We start from the raw sequence: 26,411 nt of genomic DNA, 5'->3' as shown, positions 1-26,411 counted from the left end.
TCTTCCCTGGTGACATCAGGGACGGCCTGTCTTTCTACACACACACACACACACACACACACACACACACACACACACACACGGCATATATACAACAATGCTATTATGCACAACTTTGCTTTCCCATAGCACAAATTGAAATATCTTAGGCAAATACATATTTGACTACACTGTGAAGGAATATTTACATGAAAAATAACTTGGAGATCTGATAAAGCAATGAATTTTCAGCGGGTGGGGAGGTCCTGTAGAAGGCGGTAGGTGGGGAGAGGGAGCCAGGCAGGCCTGAGTTCCACGCGGAGACGTTTCGATTGGGAACAACCACACAATGTTTCAAGGAAACTCTTTGGTTTTCAGACTTTTTGATCCGCCAGGCTGCAGTTCTGTCCCCCCTGACGCAGGAACTGGAGGACTGCAGGGACCCGGCCTCCTCCGGCCTGTGGGGTCCTTCCTGGGCTCAGAGCCGCCGCCGGGAGACTGACTTTTCCTCGCGGAGACGGATCTGGAGGGAGAGAGCCCAGCAGGGAGGCCGAGATCACTGGGCCAGCTCCCCTCGCCCCGCCCCGCACTCCCTCCCGCCCCTCCCGCCCCTCCCGTCCTCCGCTCTCACTCTGGCTGGGAGCAGAACTCAGCCTGGACTCCCGTCGCCGTCGGCACCCACCCTGCCCTGGTCACGCCGCGTGGTGACCGCAGGCCGGAGACATGAGGGCGGCCCGCACTCTGCTGCCCCTGCTGCTACAGGCCTGCTGGGCGGCCGCACAGGACGAGCCAGAGTCCCCAAGAGCAGTCGCCTTCCAAGGTGAGTGGGGCTGGGGCTGGGGGATCCCGACTCCCTGCTCTTTGCTGCCGGCCCGGGCCAGATGCACAGGGTCCCTCCTGACCATGGAACTGCAGACTGGGGACCTGGAGTCCCAGAGCTCCGCTCCCGGCTTAGGGCTTAGCATGGCTGCAACACCAGGCTCTGCCCCACGAAGCCTCAGTCGGGGCCCCTAGGGGGTCCACATTCTTAGGGGGGATGGACGGCAGGCAGCTCGGGAGGGGCTCCCGTCCAGGTGGAGCTGGTGCCGGCTGACTCAGCTCCCCCACTGGGAACACCATCCAGCCATCCAGCCGTCCAGCTGTGAATCCGCCTGACCCCTCACTGGGCCATGAATCCTCACCCAGCCGTGAGTCCAGACCACGGCCCCTGTTCTAGAATAAGTCGTGCCACTGCGAGTTCTAAATCCAGCGAGAGGCCTCACATGAGGTCTCATTTGTCCAGTCCCTGTAGGGATGCCCTGCCCTTTGGGGGAGCCCGTGAAGGGCTCTGACTCCCCTCGGGGCGCAGGAACCGTCCGGGGTCTCTCATGGCACGCTGTCCCCACTGTCGGAGACTCCTGCAGCCTTTTCCCAGAGGAGCCTCTCCAGGCCTGGGGCTCTGCGCTGAGGGTGGGCGGGAGTGCAGGCCGAGAGAGCGGGCCCCGCAGAGGCTCCGGGAATGGGCCGAGGTGCAAAGGCCCCTCTCCCCTGTCTCTGGCCAGACTGCCCTGTGGACCTGTTCTTTGTGCTGGACACGTCTGAGAGCGTTGCCCTGAGGCTGAAGCCCTACGGGGCCCTGGTGGACAAGGTCAAGTCCTTCACCAAGCGCTTCATCGACAACCTGAGAGATAGGTAGGGGATGGGCCTCGAGCTTCCTCCTGTGCTTTTGGGCCCTTGGAGGGGGGACCAGGGGACCATGGGTGACGTTGGCCTCAACCTCCGCTCTAAGAAGGGCGAGCGCTGCCCTGGCCAGAGCCCCTCCCGGGGCCTCCAGAGTGAGCTGGTTTGAGATGGGCCTGCTCGAGGCGGGTGGCACCTGGCCAGAGGGGCCAAGGTGACAGAGAGGCTGGGCTTCCGGAACAGAGGGCCCACAGGCCGACCGGGAAGGCTCAGGGCACTGGCCCAGCCGTGCAGTCCTGCCTGGCCCCGGGAGCCTCGCCCTCACCACCTGAACCCTGGTCATCCCATGGACAGCGGGAGCCTCCATGGGCCCTGGACCCTGTGTTCTGAAGGTCCCAGACTCGGGCCAGGAGGGCGTCACTCTGAACCCCGGGGGCCCCAGCCTTGGTTCTGCACTTGGGACATGGCACACTCTGCTCCTCGTTCCTACGTCCACGCTTGTGGCCAAGGACAGGCGGGGGACATAGAGAGGGGGGTCCCTACTGTGGGGGCACAGGGTGGTGGGGGCGGGGCATGGAGAACAGGCCTCCCCCACATGATGGGCCCTGGTGATGGGGACACACAGCACAGCCAGCGAAAGACCCCTAGTCTTCCCCAACCCTGACTGGCCCCGGCAGGAGCCCCCCGCACCAGAAGGGGCCAAGTCAGAGGCCACCGGTAACACCAGGGTGGACCCTCAGCCCCCTCTGTGCCCAGGAGGAGCCACTGGGACCGGAAACCCTGAGTATAGTGGAAATGTCCAGCCCTGGGAGGTGGGGGCAGCTGTGGCGGCACCAGGGAGGGGCAGCCACATGGCCCAGCATCCCCCGAGGTGCCCTCACTGCCTTTAGTCAGGCGCCCCATGCCTCAGTTTCCCACCTGTGGAGTGGGGGGTCAGTCGTGCCCATGTTGCTGCCACTGGCATTCCCACAGGAGCCTCAGTCACTCCTTCTGACTCTGTCTGCTGCATGGGTGCGTGGGTGGTTGGGGTGGAGGCAACCCACTCTTCTGGGCCTCTTGGGGGACCCAGGGGACCCTGGTGGTGTTGGCTTCAACCTCCCCTCTAAAGAGGAAAAGCGTTGCCCTGGCCAGAGCGCCTCCCGGCACCTCCAGAGTGAGCTGGTTTGAGATGGGCCTGCTGGTAGTGGCACCTGGTCAGTGGGGCCGAGGTGACAGAGGCTGAAATGCGGGAACAGAGGCTCCCACGGGGACAGAGGACAGAGAGGGGGCAGAGGGGGCTGCTCAAACCCACCTGGGCGCCCCCTCCCCCACTGCCATGCTGCCCACTGCAGGCCCCAGGACCCCGCCCCAGCGGGGCCACACACTCAGGGCTCCTGGTCTGAAGGCCCCAGGGATTGGGGCGCAGGCCACTTGCTGGCCACACCCACCTGCCCAGCCTCCCAGGAGGGCCAGCCTCAGGCCCGCAGGGCAAGTCCAGCAGTGGGTCAGCCACAGCCAGGGTGGGCAGCCTGTCCATCCGGTGACAGCGTGCCCTGGGACAGGTGGTGATGGCACGAGGGGCCTCCCGCCTCATGCCCGCCGCACCCACGCCTGGCAGGTACTACCGCTGTGACCGGAACCTGGTGTGGAACGCGGGCGCGCTGCACTACAGTGACGAGGTGGAGATCATCCAGGGCCTCACGCGCATGCCCGGCGGCCGTGACGCCCTCAAGAGCAGCGTGGATGCCGTCAAGTACTTCGGGAAGGGCACCTACACCGACTGTGCCATCAAGAAGGGGCTGGAGCAGCTCCTCGTGGGGTGAGTGGCCCCGGCTCCTGCCCACGCCGCTCTCACGTGGGGACGCGGCCTGGGCCGGGGATTCAGCCGCAGCCTCCGTGTCCTCTGGGAGGCTGCACGGCCTCCCTGACCCACTTTGTGGGCAAGAAAGAGAGACAGACGGAGAGAGACAGACAGACAGACAGGGACACAGACAGAGAGGCAGAAACAGAGACAGAGAGACAGAAACAGAGGGACGGGGAGACAGACAGACAGGGCGACGGTGGCCTTCCCCACAGCATCAGCACCAAGCAGGGCTAGGAGCACTGAAACGAGGTCCCAGTACCCAGAAGCACGGGCTGAATTTCTCCTGCTCTCGGGGTTTTTCTGGACGGAGGGGTTTCCTCTCATCGCGGCATCCAGCTGTGGGATGTCGGGGCCGCAGCCCCGGGGTCTCCAGAGGGGAACGTGGCCTCCCCACACCCAGCCCCTCCCGAGGCCGCAGGACCAAGTGGGGGTTCCACGTCTGCCCCATCCAGTGAGGACGGTTTCTCTGAGGTTGGTCTCAGAGGCCACCCTACCGGCGTGGGCCGGGCACCCCCTTTCCAAGGGCTGTGCCCACCTTCCCCCAAGCTGGTGCCAAGCTTGGAGTCACCAGGGGAGCCAGGCCTCGTGCCATGTGCAGCGGGTGCATGCAGCCCCATGTGGAAGCCACAGACAGACACGACAGCGTAAATGAGCTGGCCCTCCTGGCCCAGACACCGCATCCCCAGAGCTTGTCTGACCACCCAACGCTGCCTCGCTCCTTCCTCGCCCGCTTCCCTTTCCGGGGCTGCATTCGGAGCCCTCTGGGGTTGCTCTTGCTCCACATGCCGATTTCCTGCAAAAGCCCCGAATGGCCAAGCTGCCTTGAGTTTAGGCAGCTTGCAGGTGAAACGAGGCAGGCGTCTCAGGGACGGGCACACTCCCTGCCCCCTCAGCACCCACCCAGGGACGGGCACGCTCCCTGCCCCCTCAGCACCCACCCAGGGATGGGCACGCTCCCTGCCCCCTCAGCACCCACCCAGGGACGGGCACGCTCCCTGCCCCCTCAGCACCCACCCAGGGACGGGCACGCTCCCTGCCCCCTCAGCACCCACCCGGGCAGTGGTTTTGTGCTCAGGGCACCCCAGGCACCGAGCCTCCTTTGGAGTCATGTGCACCTGTCCCAGGAGGGCGTAAATTTTCCAAAGCTGTTTAGTGATGTTCTTTTCAGTGAGCCCACCTATAGCAGTGTCGGCAGAGAAACAGCTCCTCAGATGAGACAGGGACCAGCACCCCCAGAGGGCTTGGGTCTCCCTCCAGCTCCCCCACCCGTCACCTGTTCCTGAGTCTCACACTGCCCTGTCCCTTCCAGGGGCTCCCACCTGAAGGAGAACAAGTACCTGATTGTGGTGACCGACGGGCACCCGCTGGAGGGCTACAAGGAGCCGTGCGGGGGACTGGAGGATGCTGTAAACGAGGCCAAGCACCTGGGCATCAAAGTCTTCTCAGTGGCCATCACGCCCGACCACCTGGTAGGCCCCACCCTCTCCGCAGATTCCCCCAAGCTCACGGAGTGGCGGCTGCAAGCCCCCCACTCCAGGCAGCCGGGACCACCTTTTTGTCCCCAGGAGGGTGTGGGCCCTGCAGCCGGCCGCCCTTGCTCCTGAGAGGCCAGCCCCTCCTGCCGAGAGCCGGAGCACCCTGGCCCAGGCTCCCCTCTGGCCCTGTGGGACTCGGTCCTGGCCGTCAGGGGTCCAGGCCTGCTCAGCGCACTCTGCACGTTGCCCCCAGGAGCCCCGCCTCAGCATCATTGCCACGGACCACACGTACCGGCGCAATTTCACAGCGGCTGACTGGGGACAGAGCCGCGATGCAGAGGAGGCCATCAGCCAGACCATCGACACCATCGTGGACATGATCGTGAGGCCCCCGCCCGGGAGCCGGGGAGGCCCATGGGGGACCCAGGTGGAAAGTAAATCCATGTTTCCCTTTCTCTTTACAGAAAAATAACGTGGAGCAAGTGGTAAGAGCCTCCCCAGCCAACTCCCAGCCATGAGTCTGCACACATGTCCACCCACACGTCCGTCCGTGTGTCCAGGACGCGTGTCCCCTGTGTGTCCGCCCGTGTGCCGGGATGCATGTCCCCCTGATGTCCCCCCACACGTCCACCCATGTTTTCTGGTCACATGTCCGCCTATGTGTCCACCCGTGTGCTGGGACGTGTGGCCCCCTGCGTGCCCACCCCGTGCCTGGGTCACTTGTCCCCTTGTGTGTCTGTCTGCCTGTGTGTCCCCCAGTGGACTGGGACGTGTGGCCCCCTGCGTGTCCCAGCCACGTGTCCGTGCCTTTCCCACTGACCTGTCTCCACCCTTCCCCCCACAGTGCTGCTCCTTCGAGTGCCAGGTGAGTACGGCCGCCCTGACCCCACGCCCTGCAGCCTGGGAAGCTGAGTCTGGGGTCCAGGCTGATCGTCTCCTCTGCCTTGCAGCCTGCAAGAGGACCTCCAGGGCCCCGGGGCGACCCCGGCTTCGAGGTGAGTGGTAGCTCCTGCACCTCCTGCGTGGGGGCGTCCCTGCAGCTTGGGGCCTGGGAGTGGCAGGACCGAAGCCTCCTGGACCCCCGAGTCCAGCGGGAGGGTGCAGGCTGCAGATCCCGGCCTGTACAGGGTATTGGCTGCCGCGGGCGTGCTGGGGGCTTTTGGGGGCTTCTGAGGGCGTCTCTGCCCACCCTGCCCTCAGCCGCACTCTGCTCAGGAGAAGGACCTTTCTGGGGTTCAGAAGGTGAGAATGTGGGGTCCCTGGTTGTGTGGGGCTCACACAGGACGACCTTGAACATTTGAATTCACTGTTGATATTTACAACTTGCCGTGAGGCAGGTCAGGGACCTCAGGTTTCTGGCTTCTCCTAAAAATCATCAGACCCAGCAGCTGTGGGCCCCTGAGTCCCATGGCCACGTCCAGGGTCAAGCAGTGACCCTGGGGGGCTTCTGCGCCTGGGGGTCAGCAAAGCTGCACAGACAGGAACGGAGGTGGGGGCCGGCGTGCGGGGTGGAACTCCCAGACCCAGGGTGACCAGGAGTGGCGGGGAAGCCGCCTGGAAGCCCTGGGACCCCTGAAGGCTGGATGAAGCGCCTTTTTAAAAACCTGTTTCAAGAGCCAGCTTCTGAGAAAGAAATGGGACTGCTCTCAGCCTTGACCTGTTTTGTGTTCCAGGGAGAGCGAGGCAAACCGGGGCTGCCCGGAGAGAAGGGAGAAGCTGGAGATCCTGTGAGTGCCTGACTGTGGGTGGGGGTGCTAAGAAGCTGGATGTGGGGGGAAGGATTCGACCTCAGAAGCTTCCGGAAGAGGGGCAGGGTTCTGAGGGCCAAAGTCACACTGCATGTTTCTCATGGGTGGGAGAGAGCCTGGGGGTGCCCAACCCAGCCATCCTTCCACACAGCACCCCAGGAGGCCCCCGAGCCCGCCTGCCAGGGAGGTGCGGGGGGGAGGTGCCGGGTGGGAGGTGCCGAGGTGGTCAGGGTGGCACCATTTCCAGCCTCTTCGGGGGCTCCTTGGCCCAGATCCCATCCACAGACCTCCGCTCGCCCACAGCGCCGCCTCGGAGACCCCCTACTCCACAGGCCGAGCCGCAGGGCTGCTGTGTCTCAGGCTGACAGGGCGCTGGAGGGAGGGGTGTGGGGCTGGGTGGGACAGGCCCGACCCCTCCAGGGGGTCTCACCATCTCCTCCTATGCTCCAGGGAAGACCCGGGGACCTCGGACCTGTTGGATACCAGGGGATGAAGGTGTGTGCCCCCCTTTCCTGACCCAAGCCCAGCGGCGCCCTCAGCCCTGAACAGCACTAACGATGCCTCCTTCTTCCTCTTCCTCTTCCTCTTCCTCTTCCTCTTCCACTGGGTGTGTAGGGAGAAAAAGGGAGCCGCGGGGAGAAGGTGAGTGAGACTCAGCCTCGGGACTGATCCGTCCGGGCGCAGACGTGCCATCCTGGGCGAGGGCATCCCCGGGGCTGACGACAGTATCCTCAACGGGAGACCACGTGCCACAGACCCGCCCCGCCACCCACACCGTCCCCTCTGTCTGGAAGGACGGACAAGGACCGCCACCCGGGTGCCCAGCAAGGGCACCTGTCACTCCGCCCACCCCAGAGAGGGGTCCCACGGGCGTTACCCTCTCCAGAGTGGGGGGTCCCACGGGCGTTACCCTCTCCAGAGTGGGGGGTCCCACGGGCGTTACCCTCTCCAGAGTGGGGGGTCCCACGGGCGTTACCCTCTCCAGAGTGGGGGTCCCACGGGGGTTACCCTCTCCAGAGTGGGGGTCCCACGGGGGTTACCCTCTCCAGAGTGGGAGGTCCCACGGGGGTTACCCTCTCCAGAGCGGGGGGTCCCACGGGGGTTACCCTCTCCAGAGCGGGGGGTCCCACGGGGGTTACCCTCTCCAGAGTGGGGGGTCCCACGGGTGTTACCCTCTCCAGAGTGGGGGTCCCACGGGGGTTACCCTCTCCAGAGTGGGGGGTCCCAAGGGTTTTACCCTCTCCAGAGTGGGGGGTCCCATGGGTGTTACCCTCTCCAGAGTGGGGGTCCCACAGGTGTTACCCTCTCCAGAATGGGAGTCCCACTGGCGTTACCCTCTCCAGAGTTGGGGTCCCACGGGGGTTACCTTCTCCAGAGCAGGGGTCCCACGGGGGTTACCCTCTCCAGAGTTGGGGTCCCACTGGCGTTACCCTCTCCAGAGCAGGGGTCCCAAGGGCAATCATCCTCTCCAAAGCGGCCCCCAACCCGAGTGATGGTGCACCCTTGGGTTGGGGGCCCCTGCAGTCCAGGGCAGCCCCCGCCTTGAGTGGGCCTAAGCAACTCTGCCCTCCCTGCCCCAAACACTCCCTGACACCACCTTCCTGTCCCCGCAGGGCTCCAGGGGACCCAAGGGCTACAAGGTGAGTGTGGGTTGCTGGGACAGGGAGTTCTGCCTCCACGCCAGCACGTCTGACCCGCATCTGACCCTTGCATTCATTTTCCTGCCTCGCAGGGAGAGAAGGGCAAACGTGGCATCGACGGGGTGGACGGTGTGAAGGTGATGCAGGAGGGCGGGGGGGAGGATGGGGGAGGAACGGGGGAGGGTGACCTGGGGAGGGGGATGGGGGAGGAACGGGGGAGGGTGACCTGGGGAGGGGGATGGGGAGGAACGGGGGAGGGTGACCTGGGGAGGGGGATGGGGGAGGAACAGGGGAGGGTGACCTGGGGAGGGGGATGGGGGAGGAACGGGGGAGGGTGACCTGGGGAGGAGGATGGGGGAGGAACGGGGGAGGGTGACCTGGGGAGGGGGATGGGGAGGGACGGGGTGAGGGTGACCTGGGGAGGGACGGGGTGAAGGTGACCTTGCGGGAGGGCCAGGAGGGATGATGTGGATGCATGAAGGTGACGCCAGCAGGAGCATCTGCCAGGTGGGGCTTTCCAGGGAGGACGTGGAGGAGCCACAGCCGCAGAGGCTGACGGAGGATCTGCCTGTTCACCCACTTGGCCATCAGACTTTGTGTTTTCTTCCTCTCTCCAGGGGGAGACGGGGTACCCAGGCCTGCCAGGCTGCAAAGGCTCGCCCGGGTTTGACGTAAGTCACTTCCCCTCGCTGTAGTTTTCAGGCTGGCGCTCCAGGCCGAGCGCAGACTCACTTTCGACTTCTGTCTGTGTGGCCTGGGCTGCTGCTGAGGGCTGCCGTGGCCTCTGTGGCGTGGTGGCCTCATGCTGCCCTCTTCTCTCCAGGGCATTCAAGGACTCCCCGGCCCCAAGGGAGACCCCGGTGCCTTTGGGCTGAAAGGAGAAAAGGTGAGTGACTCTCGGCCCCTGGAGGGCGTGGCCTTCACTGTGGCCAGCGCTGAGTTGGAAACCGTTCCTGGGAGCAAGCCCTGGTCTGAGCAGCTCGGCCGCCCATGTGGCCTCAGCGGGGAGGAGCTGGCAGAGGCTGGAGGCAGGAATGGAGCGGCGGGGACAGTGCCCAGCATGGGGACAGCGGCGGGGACAGTGCCCAGCGTGGGGACAGCGGCGGGGACAGTGCCCAGCGTGGGGACAGCGGCGGGCACAGTGCCCAGCATGGGGACAGCGGCGGGGACAGTGCCCAGCGTGGGGACAGCGGCGGGGACAGTGCCCAGCGTGGGGACAGCGGCGGGGACAGTGCCCAGCGTGGGGACAGCGGCCATGGTGCTCCTAACGGGGGCCTTCCCTGCAGCCCAGGGTTCCTCAGGCCTCCGCCGTCGGTCCCCACACCTGCTGCTGGCTCTGCACAGATGGGACCCCACCGCGTCCCCTGCGGCCTGCAGGTCACAGCCCAGAACGGCCCGGTTCATGCGGAAATCAGAACTGGGAATGGGCCAAGAGTAGCGCTGAAGGCTGCCAGAGGGCGGGAGCGTGAGGCGGGAGGAGGAACTTTCTAGTCTGACTTAAAGCTGAGTCCGTGGTTGCTGGTGTTTTCTCCGGCGTTTCTTTGATGAAACCAGGGGTGCTGGGAAGACGGGGGTGAACGCTGACCCCACCCCAAATGTGTTCCCACGAGGAGCTCCCGCACCCAGCAGACAGTTTCCGAATCTCATCTTTACGTTCCCAGATAACCCTCCAGGCCTAGCTTTGAGTTTGCCAGTTCCTCGGCCTGGCATAGCTGTGCCTTCTCTAGCGGGAACCAAGCCCTGCCCCTTAGACTAGGTGGCCCTCAGCTGGGACTCACAGGGATCAAAGTTGGAACTTTCCAGGAGGTTGTAGTGCAGGGCTGTGGTGGCTGGGGGTGCTGGGGGGTCCAGGGCAGGGAAGCTGCTGGTCAGCCAGAGCGGCCTGAAGTCTGGGTGAGGGCCCTGGATGTGGCCTCTGAAGGCTGCACCGCTGGAATGAGCCTGTGACCCCCCATTTTTTTCAGGGCGAGCCTGGAGCTGACGGGGAGGCGGGGAGGCCCGGCAGCTCGGGGCCACCTGGAGACCTGGTGAGGACGTGCGCAGCCCCCGCGGACGCCGGGCACGGGCCCAGGGAGGGCTCGGGAGATGGAGCCACCATTCTACCCTTGTCCCCCACAGGGCGAGCCAGGAGAGCCTGGTCCCCCAGGAGAGAAAGGAGAGGCGGGCGACGAGGTGAGTCCCCGGGATCTCTCCACAGCCCTGAGACCACACACAGGGGTGCACCAGACTAACACCGGCCTTTCTTCCTCTTCTTCCCAGGGGAACCCAGGACCTGACGGTGCCCCCGGGGAGCGGGTGAGTGGGCCGGGGCGGCCTGCGTGGTTGGCCTCATCGTGTCGCTGTGGGCATGGCCTCCACAGCGCAGTCGGTCCTCCCGGCACTGAGATCCACTGCGCTCCGGTCCAAGCCAAGTGGGTTTTCACCTGCGCGTCCAGAATACCTCCGCTCTCCGGCTGGTTTTTGTTCTGTGGAGGGCATGGCTTGCTCAGCCCTTCCCAGGGTCTTGGAGCGGGTGGGACCTGGGGGCCCAGGAGACTCCGGCCTCTGGAACCAAGGGCATGAGGTAGAGGGACAGCCTGTCCCAGGGGTCTTGCTGAGGGAGTCACCTGGGCCAGGCCTCCAGCCCCACCCCAGCCGGGCGTGAGTTCCAATAGCTGAGGCTTCTCCCCTCCACGTCTCTCCACTCAGGGCGGCCCTGGAGAGAGAGGACCACGGGGGACCCCAGGCAGGCGGGGACCAAGAGGAGACCCTGTGAGTCACAGTTCTTGGACCTGGGACCCCACCGGTTGGCAGATGCTGTGGCTGGGTCAGGCCTTCAGAGCCACAGGATGTGCCACAAAGTCCCCGTGGCACCCAGACTCAGCCAACCCATTCCCATACCATCCGGAGGGCAGCCCCCGAAGCCTGATGCTGGGACCTGTTTGGTATGAAGGTGCCGCCCTCCCGGCCCGGTGCCCACCTTCCCACCAGCCTGCGTCCACATTTCTGTGTCCAAGCTTCGGTTCTTCTTTGGAAGAATTTTCCTTTGTTAAAATTGCCAGAGTGAGGAAGTTGGGTCAGAACCCCAGATGGGAAGCTAGGGCAGCAGGGCACCTGCTTGGGAAGTATTGACAGAGACGCCTTGCCCCAGAGCCGAGATGCTGGCAGCCCCAGGGGCCACCTCCCACCTTCAGCTCCATGGGCCATGGGCCTCGATAGGCCACCCCGCAGCCCAGCCTAAGGGTGCAGAAGCGCCTGACCTTTCCGTCCTGTGACATGTCCTGGGGCGTGGCAGCTGGCAGGCTTGGTGTGTCTCAGTCCCACCCGGCTCAGGGACAGTGAGGGCCTGGCAGGCAGAGTGAGGAGGAGAGAATGCCCCGTGTGCCTCAGAGGCTGTGCCCTGGGTGCCTCCTTGTCTGAGACAGGACACGCAGCTCCCACGCGCCGTGACAGTTGGCCAGGGCTCCAGCAAGGCCGGGGAGCTGAGCCATGGCCGGGGCCTCTGCACAGGGATAGGGATTTGGCCCAGTGGGAGGCAGGGGCTTTCCGAACCTCTCCTTGGGAGCTCCCAGAAGCACACAACCCCCATGGGGGTTTGGGCGTACGCCAAAGCAGGGGTGTGTGACTTAGTGACTCAGACCGCCTTCCAAGCCCATCCCTCTGAGATCAGGAAATGACACGGAGGGCCAGGCAGAGCCCAGAGGAAGGGCTGGCCATACGGCTCTGGCTTCCCGGGGGGGCAGGAGTCCGTGGCTACAGAGACTTGCCAGGTCAGCGGAGCTCGCTGGAGAAGCCGGGGTGCAGGAGGGCGGCCTCCGGGGCCCAGGAGGAGCTGCGGCCTCCTGAATGAAGACAGCCAGCCACGCCGGCAGCCACGCACGTGGGCCAAGGAAACGCTTGGCAAGGCTGAGAAGGGGCTGTGCGGGAGGGAAGGCGGGAGCCACCCAGTGCCCACCGTGGGCCCCACCGTGGGCCCCACACTCCGGCTCCCAGTGTGCCCGGGCAGCTGTACTCCCCAAGGATGGCCCAGCCCCACACTCACGGCTTGTTCGTCCCCAGGGTGAAGCTGGCCCGCAAGGTGACCAGGGACGAGAAGGGCCCGTTGGCATCCCTGGAGACCCGGTAGGAAGCCCTGTGGGGTTGGAGGGTGTGGGCCCATTTGGGTCTTGTAGGTAGATGGGTTCCAGCAGCTCACGCACTGGGAACTCTTCATTTACATTTGAGGGCTTCTGCCTTCCCGTAGACCTCTGGGGTGCCCCTGCGTGAGAGCCGGCTGCAGCGGGGTGAGGCACAACCTGGGCGGGGCTGGGTGTGGATTGGTGACGGCAGGCCCAGCGCCCAGGGGCCTGACCCTCAGGTGCTCAGCCCCAGGTGGAGGAGCACCCTCGTCTGGGGACCCCATCTGGGGCAAGGGTGCCTCACAGTGGGGAAGAGGTGCTTGATTCCCTGGGAGACACTGGGGGGGCTTGGTCAGCATTTGTTTCTGGGTCAGGAGCCAGCATGACTGTGGAGGGAGACTGGTGAGTGTGAGCCTATGGAAGATTCCAGAATTCCTGGGTGCGGGGAGAAAATGTGCTTTCATTCAGAATTCTGGGGTGTGGGGATGAAAATGTACGTTCGTCTCATTCAGAATTCCAGGGTGCAGTGATAACAATGCACCTTCATTCAGAATTCCGGGGTGCGGGGATGAAAATGCACCTTCATTCAGAATTCCGGGGTGCAGTGATAACAATGCACCTTCATTCAGAATTCCGGGTGCGGGGATGGAAATGCACTCTCACCTCATGCTAAGTTCCCCTCTCCGAGCCTCTGGAATCGCTGTGCACGGCTCGAGGCCTTCTGTCTCTTCCCCCTTCTGGGGACTGCCGTGGTGCTGCCTGCAGGCCGGGCTGGGCCTTTTCTGCCTCAGCCGGGGGCTAGCCATACGGACAGGAAGGCCTGTCCTTCCTCATGGACAGTAAGGCCTCCACGAGGTCACACCGGAGACAGCAAGTCTGTGCTCTCCAAGCTTGTCTGCTTCTGTGGACAAATTGACCTTACGGCCCCACGTGGGCAGCTGCCCATCCACCAAGCACAAGGCCAGACCGCGGGCATGGCCGCTGTCTCAGCCACTGGTCACTCTAGCAAGATAGGGCCTAAGACCCAGGGAGGTGGGAGAGGCCGTCCCGGTGCACGTCACGCTTGTGTTTCTGTGTGCTAGGTGAAATCGTGCTTTTGTGATGCCAGTAGGTGTTACACAGCTGTTGAAAATACCTGAGTCACAGATGAGCACCCGGCAGGGCTTGGCAGGCGGGGTCTGGGTTGTTCGTCCGCCTGGTCTCCGGGGCAGAAAGGGCTCCTGACACCTTCCTGGGGAAGTGTGCGGCCTCAGCCTCTGATCCCCTCTGCCCTTTGAGCTCCAGCCAGTGTCCAGCCCGAGGCTGACCTGCTGTGTGGTCACGCTAGGACAGGGCCGAGTGCAGGCCACCGCGAGTGGAAGTGGCCAAGTGGCCAGTGGCAGGCTGTAGAGAGAGGGTGGCCTGGGGCTGGGTTTCAGGCTCGGAGGCTGCTCAGGACCTTGGCAGCAGGAAGCCCACAGCCAAAAGCCTCAGTGGGAGTAAATGTTCAGAGGCCAGGACCTGCCTGGAGAATTCTGACCACACCCTTCCTGGTTTATATTTTCGAAGTTGTTAGTAGTCACTGTAAGATAAAACAAAGCAGCTTCCAAGAGCTGTGGTAGGAGAGGACGTCCTGTAGGCAGGCCGCCCAAGGGGCCTCCGGAGCCTCCAGTGCCGAGGGGCGGGCTGCACAGGCGCTGGCTGGTCCGCTGCCCGGGGATCTGGGGAGCAGTTCCCCCCAACGCCTGAGGCCAGGGCACCCTCTGACCCGTTGCTCACAGTTGCCTGGCCAAGGCAGGCACTTGTTCACCTGGAGCCTCCCTGGGGCCTTTCAGGGCCTAGGGGTGTGGACAGGTGGCTTTGGAGCTCACGGCTGGCCTCCCGGACTCTCCCTGCTCGGCCCCTGCCAGCCTTACCCCTCCCCTCCACGAAGCCCAGCACGGGGTTGCCTCCCCCGTCTCCCTGTGGACGCCAGGAGGGGCTGGGCCCTCAGTGCTGGTCCTGGGAGCTGCCCCAGCGAGCCGCCTCTGCTGCCGCTCTCCTCCTGGTCTGTGGCGTGGTCTGACTGTGCTGTGTTTCGGGGTACACTGGTGAGGTCCAGGCCTCCTGCCTCCCAGTCACCTGGCCCAGGACACCCTCTTTCCATCCTCCCTCCTGCGCCCCTGCTCATGTTCCCAAGGTAGGGTCTCCCAGTACCAGACTAAGCCCTTGTGAACCCCAAGTGTGGTGAGTTCTGGGCTTCCTTGAGGCCCGTGTGCAAAGTGCAGGTCCTGGCACTGCCGGGCCATGGCAACTCGGGGCGCAGGGGCCTCACGGCCAGGCCTGAGTGCTTGCATAGTCGAGGTAAGGAGCGCAGTACACCGGATGCCACCTATACAATACACTAGATGTGTGCCTGGCGGAGTCACGGGTCAGGCCAGAGAATGGGCCATGTCAGGTAGCAGGAAGCTGTAAACGTTTGAGACAGAACCACCGGGAAAGGCCCCACTGGGAAGCATCAGCCCAACCACAGGCCCAGGGACAGTGGTGTCCAGGCTCAGCCCACAGAGGGTCCTGTCGGGGGGAAGGGCCTCGGGGACCAGGCCAAGCCCAGAGAGGACTATGAGGGAGGGCAGTCTGGGGCCACTCTGGTGGGACAGGAGGGGCAGGTGGTCGACAACCAGCCAGGTGCCCACAGAAGTCACCTGGGAGAAGCTTCAACACTTGGGCCCAGGCCCGTCCTCAAACCCAAGGGTGGGCCTGTCTCCACCTGTGCTGATGGGACCAGGGCCTGAGCCTGGGGACCCCGACGTGCCACATCTGTCTCTCTACAGGGCGAGGCCGGCCCCATCGGACCTAAAGGCTACCGAGGAGATGAGGGTCCCCCAGGGTCCGAGGTGAGACCCACTCCTCACCCACCCATGCCCACCAGGGGTGTCTGAGGGTCCCAGAAGCCACTCTGCCTGGTGCTGGCCCCACACCCTCTGGGGTGGGTGTCCTGGCTCTCATTGGGTCCTCTCCCAGCCCCAGGAGGGCCCTGCTTCCCTCCAGGGTCACCTCGTCTTAGCCGGCTCCCCTCATGCCTCTCTCTTCCTCAGGGCGCCAGAGGAGCGCCAGGACCTGCCGGGGCCCCTGGAGACCCTGGGCTGATGGGTGAGAGGGTGAGTGCCCAACAGCTCTGGCCCTGGGGAGCCCCAGCCCCGCACTATGGAGTGCCTGGGGTCCCCTGACTGGGCTGCGAGCGCCCCAGCATCACTGGCTCCCGGCCACAGTTGGCAGCGGAGCCAGAGGCGGCTTCGAAGGGCCCCTCCTGCCGGAGGTCCAGGTCCCAGGGTTCATGGGGAACAGCAGGGCGGTCCCAGGGCAGGGAGCCGGCTTCCGGGCTGACAGGGGCCCTGCCTGCGGGTGCTGCTCCCGGCCTGTGCTGGCCAGCTGGTACCCCAGGCGTGGTGATTCACTCGGTGACAGTTCCTCTGCTCCCCTAGGGTGAAGACGGCCCCCCTGGAAATGGCACGGAGGGCTTCCCCGGCTTCCCCGTAAGTTCCCAGGCGCTGAGCCCACAGGGACATGCCCCAAGCTGCCTCCGGTGCCTTCTTTGGTGGGCTGGGCAGTCTTGGGTGGGTGGGTTGGCCTTGGAATTCTATGATGGATTCTGCCATCTCAGGCCCTTCCAATGTGCCCCCTTCACGGCCTCCCTTCTCAAATCAGAACCCAGCATCACTGCCCTGCTTTTCTGTGACAGGGGTATCCGGGAAACAGGGGTCCTCCTGGGATAAACGTGAGTACACCCTCTCCCCCGTCTGCTGTGAGCACACACACTTCACAGTCACAGAGACACACACATGTGAACATACACGCGCAGAGGGCTCCTGAGCAAAGATACGAAGTACACAGGCACCCACGGCTGCCCCACTGTCTGTGGCCACGGCCCCGGTCGGCATCGGCTCCAGAGGAAGCCCAGGCTGGTGGCCAAGGCCCGGCGAGGCTCCCGCTGGGGTGCCGCCTGTGGGGCCCCTACACGGCCCTGGTGCGCCCCTCTCCCCGGTGGGCAGGGCAGGCCCAGCCCCAGAAGCTCCCCCAGGCTCCCTAGGCCGCTCTGGAACCCAGTTTCTCCAGCCAAGGAAATGTGTGTGGTGGGGAAAAGGAGGGGGAAGAGTGTGGGGGAGGGGAGGGAGGAGTGTGGGGGAGGGGAGGGAAGGAGGAGGAAGAGTGCCTGCCTTATCTTTTTCTTTTTCCTTTTAAAATTTTGGCTTCCTAAAAAGCAAATAAAACCCTTGTTAAAACAAGTACTCTCCTGTCCCTGCAGGGCACAAAAGGCTACCCCGGCCTCAAGGGGGATGAGGGGGAAGCCGGGGACCCTGGAGATGATGTAAGTGTGGATGAGGGGCAGGGCCGGCCCCGATGCAGCCTGGGCCACAGAGGGGTGGCCCTCGGAGGGCAGTGGATGGGCACGGGCGGGGGGGGTACGCATGGGCCCAGCTGCTGGATGCTCTGTGGACCAGGCCAGTGCCCAGGTGCCCAGATGGTCCATGGTCTGTTGAGACAACATGGTTTTCTTCCAGAACAACGACATTGCACCCCGAGGAGTCAAAGGCGCAAAGGGGTACCGTGGCCCCGAGGGCCCCCAGGTTGGTGGCTGGGACCTGGATGCTGGGGCTCAGGAACACTGGAAGAGGTTGGGAGAGTAGGAGGCAGTGGGAGGGAATTTTGGGGAGCGCGTCATCTGGGAGGATAGGGCTTTGGCGGGCGGGAGGTGCCAGTCGCCAGTGGGGTGGCGGCCAGGGAGACAGTGAGTCCTCAGGATGGGGCCCCCACCTGGGACGGCCACCTAGACCACCAGTGTGCGAAGCGTCAGCTGCCCTCACGGAACCCTCATGGGGGGATGGGCCGCAGGCAGGGAGGGGACAGGGTGGGGGTGGGCAAGGAGGGGGAAGGGTGGGGGCGGGCTTGTGCAGTAAGCACCTCACCCTCAGAGCTCCTCTACTCCGTTTCTTGGACAGGGGCCCCCAGGACATCCAGGACCACCTGGGCCGGACGTAAGTGGGGCTCTGTGAACGTCACTGGGGGTGACCACTGCGGCCTCTGTCCCTTGGGATGTGGGTCCTGTCTGTGGAAGCTCCTGTAGATGCTGCTTACAGGTGGGGGTGGGTTGTGGAAGAAGAGCTGGTACCAGGTAGGGGGGGACACGTGACAGCCATGGGGGACCTGTGAGGACCGTGAGGGGACCCATGATGGTGCTGCTTCGTGACCATGTCCGGGCTCCAACCCAGTACCATGTAGTGGGCAAAGCCGGGCATACCTGCAAAGAACTCCCTGCCCAAATCCAGCCCTATGGGGGGCCCCGGGAGGGTGACCTGCAGACCCAGCAGCCCCCACTTGGAGGGGCGGTCCATGGCCTCAATACCCTCATCTCTCCCTCCCCAGGAATGTGAGATTTTGGACATCATCATGAAAATGTGCTGTGAGTATCTCGACTTAGAGAGACTGTCCTTATGGAGAGAGGGCACCAGCCCAGCCGGTTCCACTCTTAAGAGGGTCTCCGCTGCTGGGGAGCCCTGGGGTCTCAGTACACAGCCGTGATTGAGGAGGCTCCTCAGTCAGCCCCTACCGGCCTCTAAAGCCCCCCCAGGCCCCCAGACTCCCAGGTCCCTGGGCCCCGCACAGGCTGAGAACCCTTGGCGCCAGGCAGGGAGGGCGGCCGGGGAGAGGGGGAGGCCGCCCCGAGAGCAGGAGTCTTTCTGAGGCGCGGGAGGCGGCCCTGACTGGTCTAACTGACTTTCTCTTCTCAGCTTGCTGTGGTGAGACCCGTGCTCCAGCTCCTGAGAGAATGGTTCCGGGGGGCGGGGAGCGAGGCCTGGGTCCCACGCATGTCACAGGATAGCGAGTGGCCCCCTGCACCTGCCCACCCGCTCTGGGGCCTGCTCCAAGCCAGCAGGGTCCTGGGTGCTGGGCTGGGCCTCGTCCTCTTTTGCCCTTAACTGAAATAACCAGGAAGGGGTTGGGGGTCCCTGCTCCATCGTTCTGGCCCACAGGCCCACGCCCAGCCTGGCCAAGCGAGGCCAGCCCTGACCAGCCCACTGGATGGAGGGGCCATGGGAGGGGTGGGCTTATCCTGGGCCGAGCCAGGCAGGACCCCACCATGTCAGGGGAGGTCATGGGAGCCAAGGAGGGGCCCGGGAGGTGGAGGGGCGGGGCCCTGGCGGTGGAGGGGCGGGGCCCTGGCGGTGGAGGGGAGGGGCGTGCTCTGCTGACACCGCCCCCGCCTGCAGAATGCAAGTGCGGCCCCATCGACCTCCTCTTCGTGCTGGACAGCTCGGAGAGCATCGGCCTGCAGAACTTCGAGATCGCCAAGGACTTCGTGGTCAAGGTCATCGACCGGCTGAGCCGGGACGAGCTGGTCAAGGTGAGGCGGCCTTGCCCTGTCCAGCTCCACCAAGCCCAGGTGCACCCAAGCCCTGCCATCTGGCCCTGCCACGGCCAGACCCCAGCCCCAGAGCAGCTGCATCCATCCCTGTGACTTCCCTGCTCGTGACGGGGATACCAGGCAGGTGCCACCCGTCCAGGCCCCCAGCTCCGTCTGGCGAGGCTGGCACACTCCACACAGCTGCCTCGGATGAGATACGGCACCCCCTCCCCTCTTTGAGGGGCTGCAGTCCTGAGTCCTAGGGGTGGCTTCAGGGCTTGTCCCTCATGGACGGAACCCGGGAGCGGGGTTCATCCACCAAGGAGGATTGGTTTGCAGGGGACCAAGGTCCTGGAGCCCGTGACACCCTCTGGGCACCTGCAGCCAACAGAGACACCCAGGGAGGCTTGTGAGGGCCTGGGGCAGGCCCCGTGCTGACCCTGTGCCTGTTCACAGTTCGAACCGGGGCAGTCGTCCGCGGGCGTGGTGCAGTACAGCCACAGCCAGATGCAGGAGCACGTGAGCTTGCGCAGCCCTGGCATCCGGAACATGCAGGAGCTCAAGGAGTGAGTGCCCCACACGGCCAGGAGCGTGGAATCTCCAAGGGCCTTCCCACCTCTCACCCCTCACCCCTCGCCCCAACCCCTGGCCCCATGGCGGGCCGGCCCATCCCTGGGGAGGCTGGGCCATGACCCCGATCCCAGGTGGGCTTGGTGCTGTGGCAGGGCTGGGCCCCAAAAGCCCCTCATGCTCCGCACTGTCCAGAGCCATCAAGAGCCTGCAGTGGATGGCAGGTGGTACCTTCACGGGAGAGGCGCTGCAGTACACGCGAGACCAGCTGCTGCCACCCAGCCCGCACAGCCGCATTGCCCTGGTCATCACGGACGGGCGCTCCGACACCCAGAGGGACACCACGCCGCTCAACGTGCTCTGCGGCCCTGGCATCCAGGTGGGATGGCCACCACCAGGCTGCACCTGCCCCACCTCGGGCACCCTGCAAGCCAGGGTGGCTTTCTCCCCAGGGAGAGGAGGGCAGAGCGAGTGTGCCACACCGACACTGTCTGTCTCCACAGGTGGTCTCCGTGGGCATCAAGGACGTGTTTGACTTTGTCCCGGGCTCCGACCAGCTCAATGTCATTTCCTGCCAAGGCCTGGCGCCCTCCCAGGGCCGGCCCGGCATCTCGCTGGTCAAGGAGAACTACGCAGAGCTGCTGGAGGATGCCTTCCTGAAGAATGTCACGGCCCAGATCTGCATAGGTGCGCACAGGATGCCCAGGGCAGGAGCAGCGAGCTCTGTCCCACACAGAGGCCTCCCCCAAGCTCGCTGTGACCTCCAGGGCATGGCCACACCTATGCTTGGCCATCAAGGTCCTAGGTCATCTTGCGGGGGTACAGGTTGGGCAGCGGGCTCATGCTACATGGCTTTTCCCTTTTGCAGACAAGAAATGTCCAGATTACACCTGTCCCAGTGAGTACCTCAGTGGCCGGGGTGCGTGGGGAGGAGAGTGCCGTGGCTGGGGTAGGGGCCCTGGGAGGAGGGGGCTCTGGGAGGAATGGCTTTGTGAGGGGGCTCTGATAAGAGGGGGCTCCGAAAGGAGGGAGCCCCAGCAGGAGGGGGCTCCAGAAGGAGGGTTCTCCTGAGGAGGGTCCAGGGAGGAGGGGCCGCGGGCAGACAGTGGGTGAGCACCACACACGGTGCCCTCTGGGGAGCTTGGACTCCCTTCGGCCGGCGGGCCCCCCGCAGCTGCATCCCGAGCCTCACGCTAATGCTGCCCGCCCTGCCCTCAGTCACGTTCTCCTCCCCGGCCGACATCACCATCCTGCTGGACGGCTCGGCCAGCGTGGGCAGCCACAACTTTGACACCACCAAGCACTTCGCCAAGCGGCTGGCCGAGCGCTTCCTCGAGGCGGGCAGGACGGACCCGGCCCACGACGTGCGGGTGGCGGTGGTGCAGTACAGCGGCACGGGCCAGCAGCGGCCGGAGCGGGCGTCACTGCAGTTCCTGCAGAACTACACGGCCCTGGCCAGCAGCGTCGACGCCATGGACTTCTTCAACGACGCCACCGACGTCAACGACGCCCTGGCCTTCGTGACCCGCTTCTACCGCGAGGCCTCGCCCGGCGCTGCCAAGAAGAGGCTGCTGCTCTTCTCGGACGGCAACTCGCAGGGCGCCACGCCCGCGGCCATCGAGAAGGCCGTGCAGGAGGCCCAGCGGGCAGGCTTGGAGATCTTCGTGGTGGTTGTGGGCAGCCAGGTGAACGAGCCCCACATCCGCGTCCTGGTCACCGGCAAGACGGCCGAGTACGACGTAGCCTACGGCGAGCGCCACCTGTTCCGGGTCCCCAGCTACCAGGCCCTGCTCCGTGGCGTCTTCCACCAGACGGTCTCCAGGAAGGTGGCACTGGGCTAGGTCGCCCACAGGCCGGCCCAGACCCTGTCCTCCCACCCCTCCCCACCCATCCTTAAACAGAGTAAAATGGGAGGCGAATTTTCCCACCCGCCTGATTCACTGGCTTTGTTTTGAAGGAACAGCTTGGAAAGCCAGGTGCAGCACGGCTGCCCGCTCCACTCCGCGCCTCTGAGTCTCAGCCCTGCGCTGGCATCTGCCTGGGCTCCTCGCCCCGGCTCTCCCGCCCTCCCTTCCTCCTACCCGCCTGCTCCTTCCCGACGCGCATCTGTGCCGCCTCCCACCTGCCTGAGCCAGACGCGCCTCCCTCTCCTCTGTCCCCATAACTGGCTTTTCCCACCAACCCGGCAGAATTCCTCACCTAACATTTACTTCACATGTAAACTCAAAGCCAGCTCCTCCTGTCAGCTCACGGCAGCACTGGACTCTGTGTCATTTTGGGGAACCAAGGTCAGGGGGCTGTTGTAGACACAGATCTCAGCCACTCGGCCCTGTCTCCTGAGGGTCCTGTGGGGACCAGCCTGGACCTCAGCCCCACAGCCCTGGGGGCCGCTGCTGACCAGCACTGACCCCGACTCAGAGAGCGCTCGAAGGGGCAGTGGCTGCACTCAAGACCCTCGAGATTAAAGGTGCTAACCCCGTCTGCTCCTCCCTCCTGCAGAGACCCGGGGCGGGGCTGGACTGAGAACCCCGTGGTGCCACAGAGGCCCATGTCTCCCTAGAAACAACGCAAACCTCTCCTTCTCACAATAGTGATGGGTTTGATGTGTTCTCTAAGGCCCTCTTTCTACATTCGTGTTATTTTTGCTCCTTCCGTGTTTTCTCTGAACCGTATCCATGTCAACTTTTCCAAATAAAGATTTTCACTCTTCTCCTTGGGGTTCCCCACGAGGTAAATTCCCATCGTATGCGCCAATGGAGCAATCATAGGAGGTCAGGGCGTGCATGCACACCCACCTTCACCACCACCCGTCCCAGGCCACGTGCCTACCTTCATCACCACCCGTCCCAGGCCACATGCCCACCTTCATCATCACCCATCACAGGCCACGTGCCCACCTTCATCACCACCCGTCCCACGCCACGTGCCCACCTTCATCACCACCCATCACAGACCACATGCCCACCCTCATCACCACCCATCCCAGGCCTTGTGCCCACTCCATCACCACCTGTCACAGGCCACGTGCCCACCCCCATCACCACCCATCCCAGGCCAAAATCAGGGCTGCCCTTGGCTAGAGCTGTCCATCCACACCCCTTATTTGCCTCTGCGTCAGTGACATGGAGACCGCGCCATGTCTGTGGATAGGGAGGAGCTGGTGCCAACACCCTGGGCTGAGGGGTCAGGAGAAGATCAGGCCTTAGTGGGTTGGGGCCAGCCATATCCAACAAGGTCAACCACAAAGGCCAGCCTCAGGTTCTAGGCTTGGTACTGAAATGCCCCAAGGGAGTTGGGACCCTGCAGGGTCCATAGGAAGATGTCCTGGGAGGCTCCACATTTGGGGCAGAGCAGGGGCATGGCGGAGGGTGGAAGGTGGAGCGCAGAGGTGGGAACAGCTCATCCTCAAAAGAAAGAAGTTCATAGACCATGAATTCCAGAACCTCAGGTGTCCAGCTGCTCCTTGGGCCGCTGGGGGGTTAAGAGGATGATGGGTCAGAGTGCTGGGCTGGAGGAAGGCGGCAGGGACAGGCAGCGGGGTGAGAGTGAGGTCCCGAAGTCCACCCCTGCCTCCCAGGCACTGAAACCTCACCCTCACCTGCACGGACCCCAGCAAGCCCCCCAGGGGCTCCTGGGAGCAAGGACCTGCCTCACTGGATGCTTCACACCCTGTGGCCACCAGCGCTGCGAGAAAATGCCGGGGCCCTTTGGGTTTCAGGTGGAGAGCTGAAGGGAGAGAAGGGCCCGGGGCAGACGCAGTGCAGTGAGGCGGTGGCCCAGCCCATCCCGGCTGCCCTGTGGTCTTCCTCTGCAGCCACGGCCCTGGCCACAAGGGCTGGGCTTGGCCAGTGGGACGTTCCCTCACGGCGCCGGGGCCCACGCCCGGGCTGCCCCACAGGCCCTCACAGAGGCTTCCTCCAGCCGCAGCCCCCACATGGCCGGGCCCAGGCCTGCTTTTCACCACCCCAGTTTCTGAATGCAGCCAGGAGACCCTGAGCTGGCCTTCGCCCTCGCCCCAGCTTCCCCCACCGTCAGCCGGGTGAATGATTCCATGGCACCCACCTGAGAGTGTCGTGGCAAGGCCCAGGCCCCTTGTGCCCACGAGCCCGGTGGCCCATGCCTGGTGGAAGCTGGGAGGAAGCCAGGGAGGCTGCAGGGGAGTGGCCTGGACTGAAGCGGGCCCGGGGGTGCTGGTAAGAGGGTCTCTCCCAAGCACTTTCTATGGGGCTCCCTTCCCCTCCACCTGCCCTGCACAGACCTCTCTGGGTCACCCCTGGGCTGCACACTGAGTGTAGGGGCCCTTGTGGTGGGGCCCCTGCTCCCAGGTCCCAGCTGGGCTTCTCCTGGGCCTCACCTCCTCCTGACTTGCAGGCGTTCCCATCCTCCAACGCCTGGGGTCACCAGGGACTCCAGGCAGGAAGGGTTGTGGGAGTCACCAAGGCCCCGGCTGCCACACAGACCCCCACAGGGGCTGGGGAAGCTCCCAGCCTCAAACTTCGGGGGACCAGGTTCCTGTGGGGGGCTGACACCAAGGTCCCAGCCTCTCATTTTGCAGAAACTGAAGCACAGGAGAGACACATACTCTCACGACCAGTCAGCATGGCCCCTCAGACTGACGTTTAGCCAGGCCCCTGAGACCTGCCGCCCAGCCTCAGCCCCTAGGGTCCCTACCCCCCAGACCCCGTGTGCATCTCCTGCCTCAGACCTGGAGGCCCGCCTGCCCCAAATAATCAAACAATTCAACAACAAAAGTGCCTTTTCCAGGCTGGCAGGACTCTGGGCAGCCCCCTGCCCTGTCACAGCCACCCCTGCCTCCCAGGCACCGAGACCCCGCCCTCAGCTCCAGCCCTGGGTCATCACCACGCACCCCACATGCCAGGATGGCGATGCTGGCTGAGCCCCTGCATCCCCACAGGAATCCCTCAGGCGCCCTTGGCCTCTCCTCCCACTCCTCCTGGGAGCTGAGGCCCTGACACCCTGGGCTTCAGGGTCAAGAGCAAATCAGGCCTGGATGGGCTGGAGTGGTCAGATCCTACGAGGTCAACCCAAGAGGACCAGCCCAAGACTCTGGATTTGGCACTGACACCTTCACCAAGGAGCCTTAGGGCTGCTGCATCCAGCGTGTACCCAAGACCCTCCTCCTGAAGGGAGGTGAAAAACCTCAAATGTGGGCATCCCTGTGCATTCGTCCAGTCTCACACTGCTCTAAAGAACTGCCCAAGACTAGGTGATTTATAAAGAAAAGAGATTTCACTGACAGTTCCACGTGGCTGGGGAGGCCTCAGGAAACTTACGATCATGGTGGAAGGGGAAGCAAACTCGTCCTTCCTCACACGGCGGCCGGCGTGAGAAGCGTGAAGGAGGAGCTTCCACTCATCAGGCTGTCAGATCACAGGTGAACTCACTATCACAAGAACAGCGTGGGGGAGACCACCCAGGTTCCAGCCACCTCTGTCCCTCAATGGGAGGGGATTACAGTTTGAGATGAGACGTGGGTGGGGACACAGAGCCAAACTGTGTCCCCTGCTTTGAGGAGAGTGCTTCGACCCCTGAAGTATCCTCCCAGCCAGCAGCCACACTGCACATCTCACCTGTGGCCTCCCAGGTCAGGAAGAGACGCGAGAACCCTCCCCTTTGTTCTACAGAGCTCGACTGTGAAAAAACAGTCAGGAAAGAAACCCTGGCCTGTCAGGCCCACACCTGTTCCCATCAGATCGTCACACAGAGTCTCCTGATAGGAGGGCAAAGCCAGTCACCCTGATACTGTGAGTTGTCAGAGACCCCATTCCTTCCTGGGCTGGGCTCAGCCCAGGTGGCCCCATACTGTCCACAGCATGGCTCCCTAACTCCTAGCTCAGAGCAAGCTCCTGCCCCTTGCTGGCCACCTGTCCCGGTGCAGGAGGAGCTGGGACCCACTGGCCTCAAGAAGGCAGGGGGTTGGCAGAAGCAGAACCCTGGGATCTCAGCCCTCTCAGGAGGGTCCTCCCTGCACCATCCATCCTGATCCAGAACCGTGGGGGCAGTGCTGGCCCAGCTTTCTCCTTGGGAGCCTCTGGCTGCAGTTCCCTCCCAGGAAGTGTCCTCAAGGGAACAGGGACCCGGGGGTCTGAGGGGTTATTGAGGCCTAGCAGACTGTGGGGGTCCCAGGTGTCTCCCAAGCCCACCTCCCAGCCCCCAACAGCTCCCGTGTGAGGCCACCCAAAAAGCTACCCTAGATCCAGCTGCCTTGGCTGGGGACATACAGGGCCTATTCACCCACCTCGGGACCCCTATGGCTGCGTGCCATCCCAACCACCATCCATCGCGGGGAGCTGCAGTGGACCGAAGCCTGGGGCCACTTTCGTTTCTCTTTCTGCTGCTGCGCTTGGCAGCTATGACGGCCCAATGTGCGGTCCACTGTCAGCTGCATTGATGAAGAATGACCCCAGCTGTGGCTCTGCCGTGAACCCTCCCTGGACAGCACCAGTGCTGGGGCCCTTGTGAGCCCTTCCCGGACAGCCCTCACTTTCTTTGTTTCTATGTTGTGTCTCCTTGTTGTGTTTCACTTTTAATCTTTTGAGATGTGTTGTCTTCAGTGCACGTTTGCAGACAGCAGTATTCATGTTTCTAAACCCAGTCCGATCATCCTTGCTCTTTATGGAAAAGTTAAAACACATTCCTATTTCAGACAACTGACATATGGCCTTTTCAATGCATTTTTTATGCTGTGATTATGGAAGTCATGGAGGGATTGTTTCCATTCCATCCGAGGATAGCTGGCCGGTGCGGTTCCCTGAGCTGGGCCCAAGGGAGACCTGGGGTTGGTGCGATGACCCCGCACAGGTGTCCTCCCACCCTCCACGCTGGCTGGTCCGGCAGCACTTTCTGCAGAGACGGCTCTAAACAGCGGCACTGCCCACACAGGTCGCAGACCATGCTCCTCCCCTTCCCACGGCTCCAGGCGGTGATGCCTCAGGCCCTGGAGATCGGGAACCACATCTCGAGTGAAGGTGCAATGTCCCTCAGGGACCTGAGTTAAACTGTGAGAGGCACCCCTACG

At 63.9% G+C, this 26,411-nt stretch overlaps 1 protein-coding gene across 1 annotated transcript; it reads left to right on the top strand.

Moving 5' to 3' along the window:
- The first annotated feature begins 581 nt into the window (after positions 1 to 581).
- On the top strand, positions 582 to 22,082 carry COL6A1 (collagen type VI alpha 1 chain). Its single transcript, XM_039480547.2, has 35 exons — positions 582 to 799; positions 1,521 to 1,650; positions 3,236 to 3,436; positions 4,791 to 4,950; positions 5,210 to 5,338; positions 5,421 to 5,441; positions 5,801 to 5,821; positions 5,907 to 5,951; positions 6,630 to 6,683; positions 7,155 to 7,199; positions 7,320 to 7,346; positions 8,318 to 8,344; positions 8,437 to 8,481; positions 8,962 to 9,015; positions 9,168 to 9,230; positions 10,309 to 10,371; positions 10,463 to 10,516; positions 10,604 to 10,639; positions 11,033 to 11,095; positions 12,383 to 12,445; positions 15,234 to 15,296; positions 15,498 to 15,560; positions 15,885 to 15,935; positions 16,142 to 16,177; positions 16,706 to 16,768; positions 16,962 to 17,027; positions 17,400 to 17,435; positions 17,824 to 17,860; positions 18,189 to 18,197; positions 18,669 to 18,802; positions 19,259 to 19,368; positions 19,568 to 19,751; positions 19,876 to 20,059; positions 20,241 to 20,270; positions 20,591 to 22,082. Exons 1-35 carry the CDS (start codon positions 703 to 705, stop codon positions 21,211 to 21,213), a joined length of 3,087 nt encoding a protein of 1,028 aa, XP_039336481.2. The 5' UTR covers positions 582 to 702; the 3' UTR covers positions 21,214 to 22,082.
- The last annotated feature ends 4,329 nt before the right edge of the window (positions 22,083 to 26,411 follow it).

This window comes from Saimiri boliviensis, chromosome 18, assembly GCF_048565385.1.
Source record: "Saimiri boliviensis isolate mSaiBol1 chromosome 18, mSaiBol1.pri, whole genome shotgun sequence".
Taxonomy (NCBI): Eukaryota; Metazoa; Chordata; class Mammalia; order Primates; family Cebidae; genus Saimiri; species Saimiri boliviensis.
The sequence above is the reverse complement of the archived record's forward strand: the minus strand, read 5'-3'. Positions and strand labels throughout refer to the sequence as shown.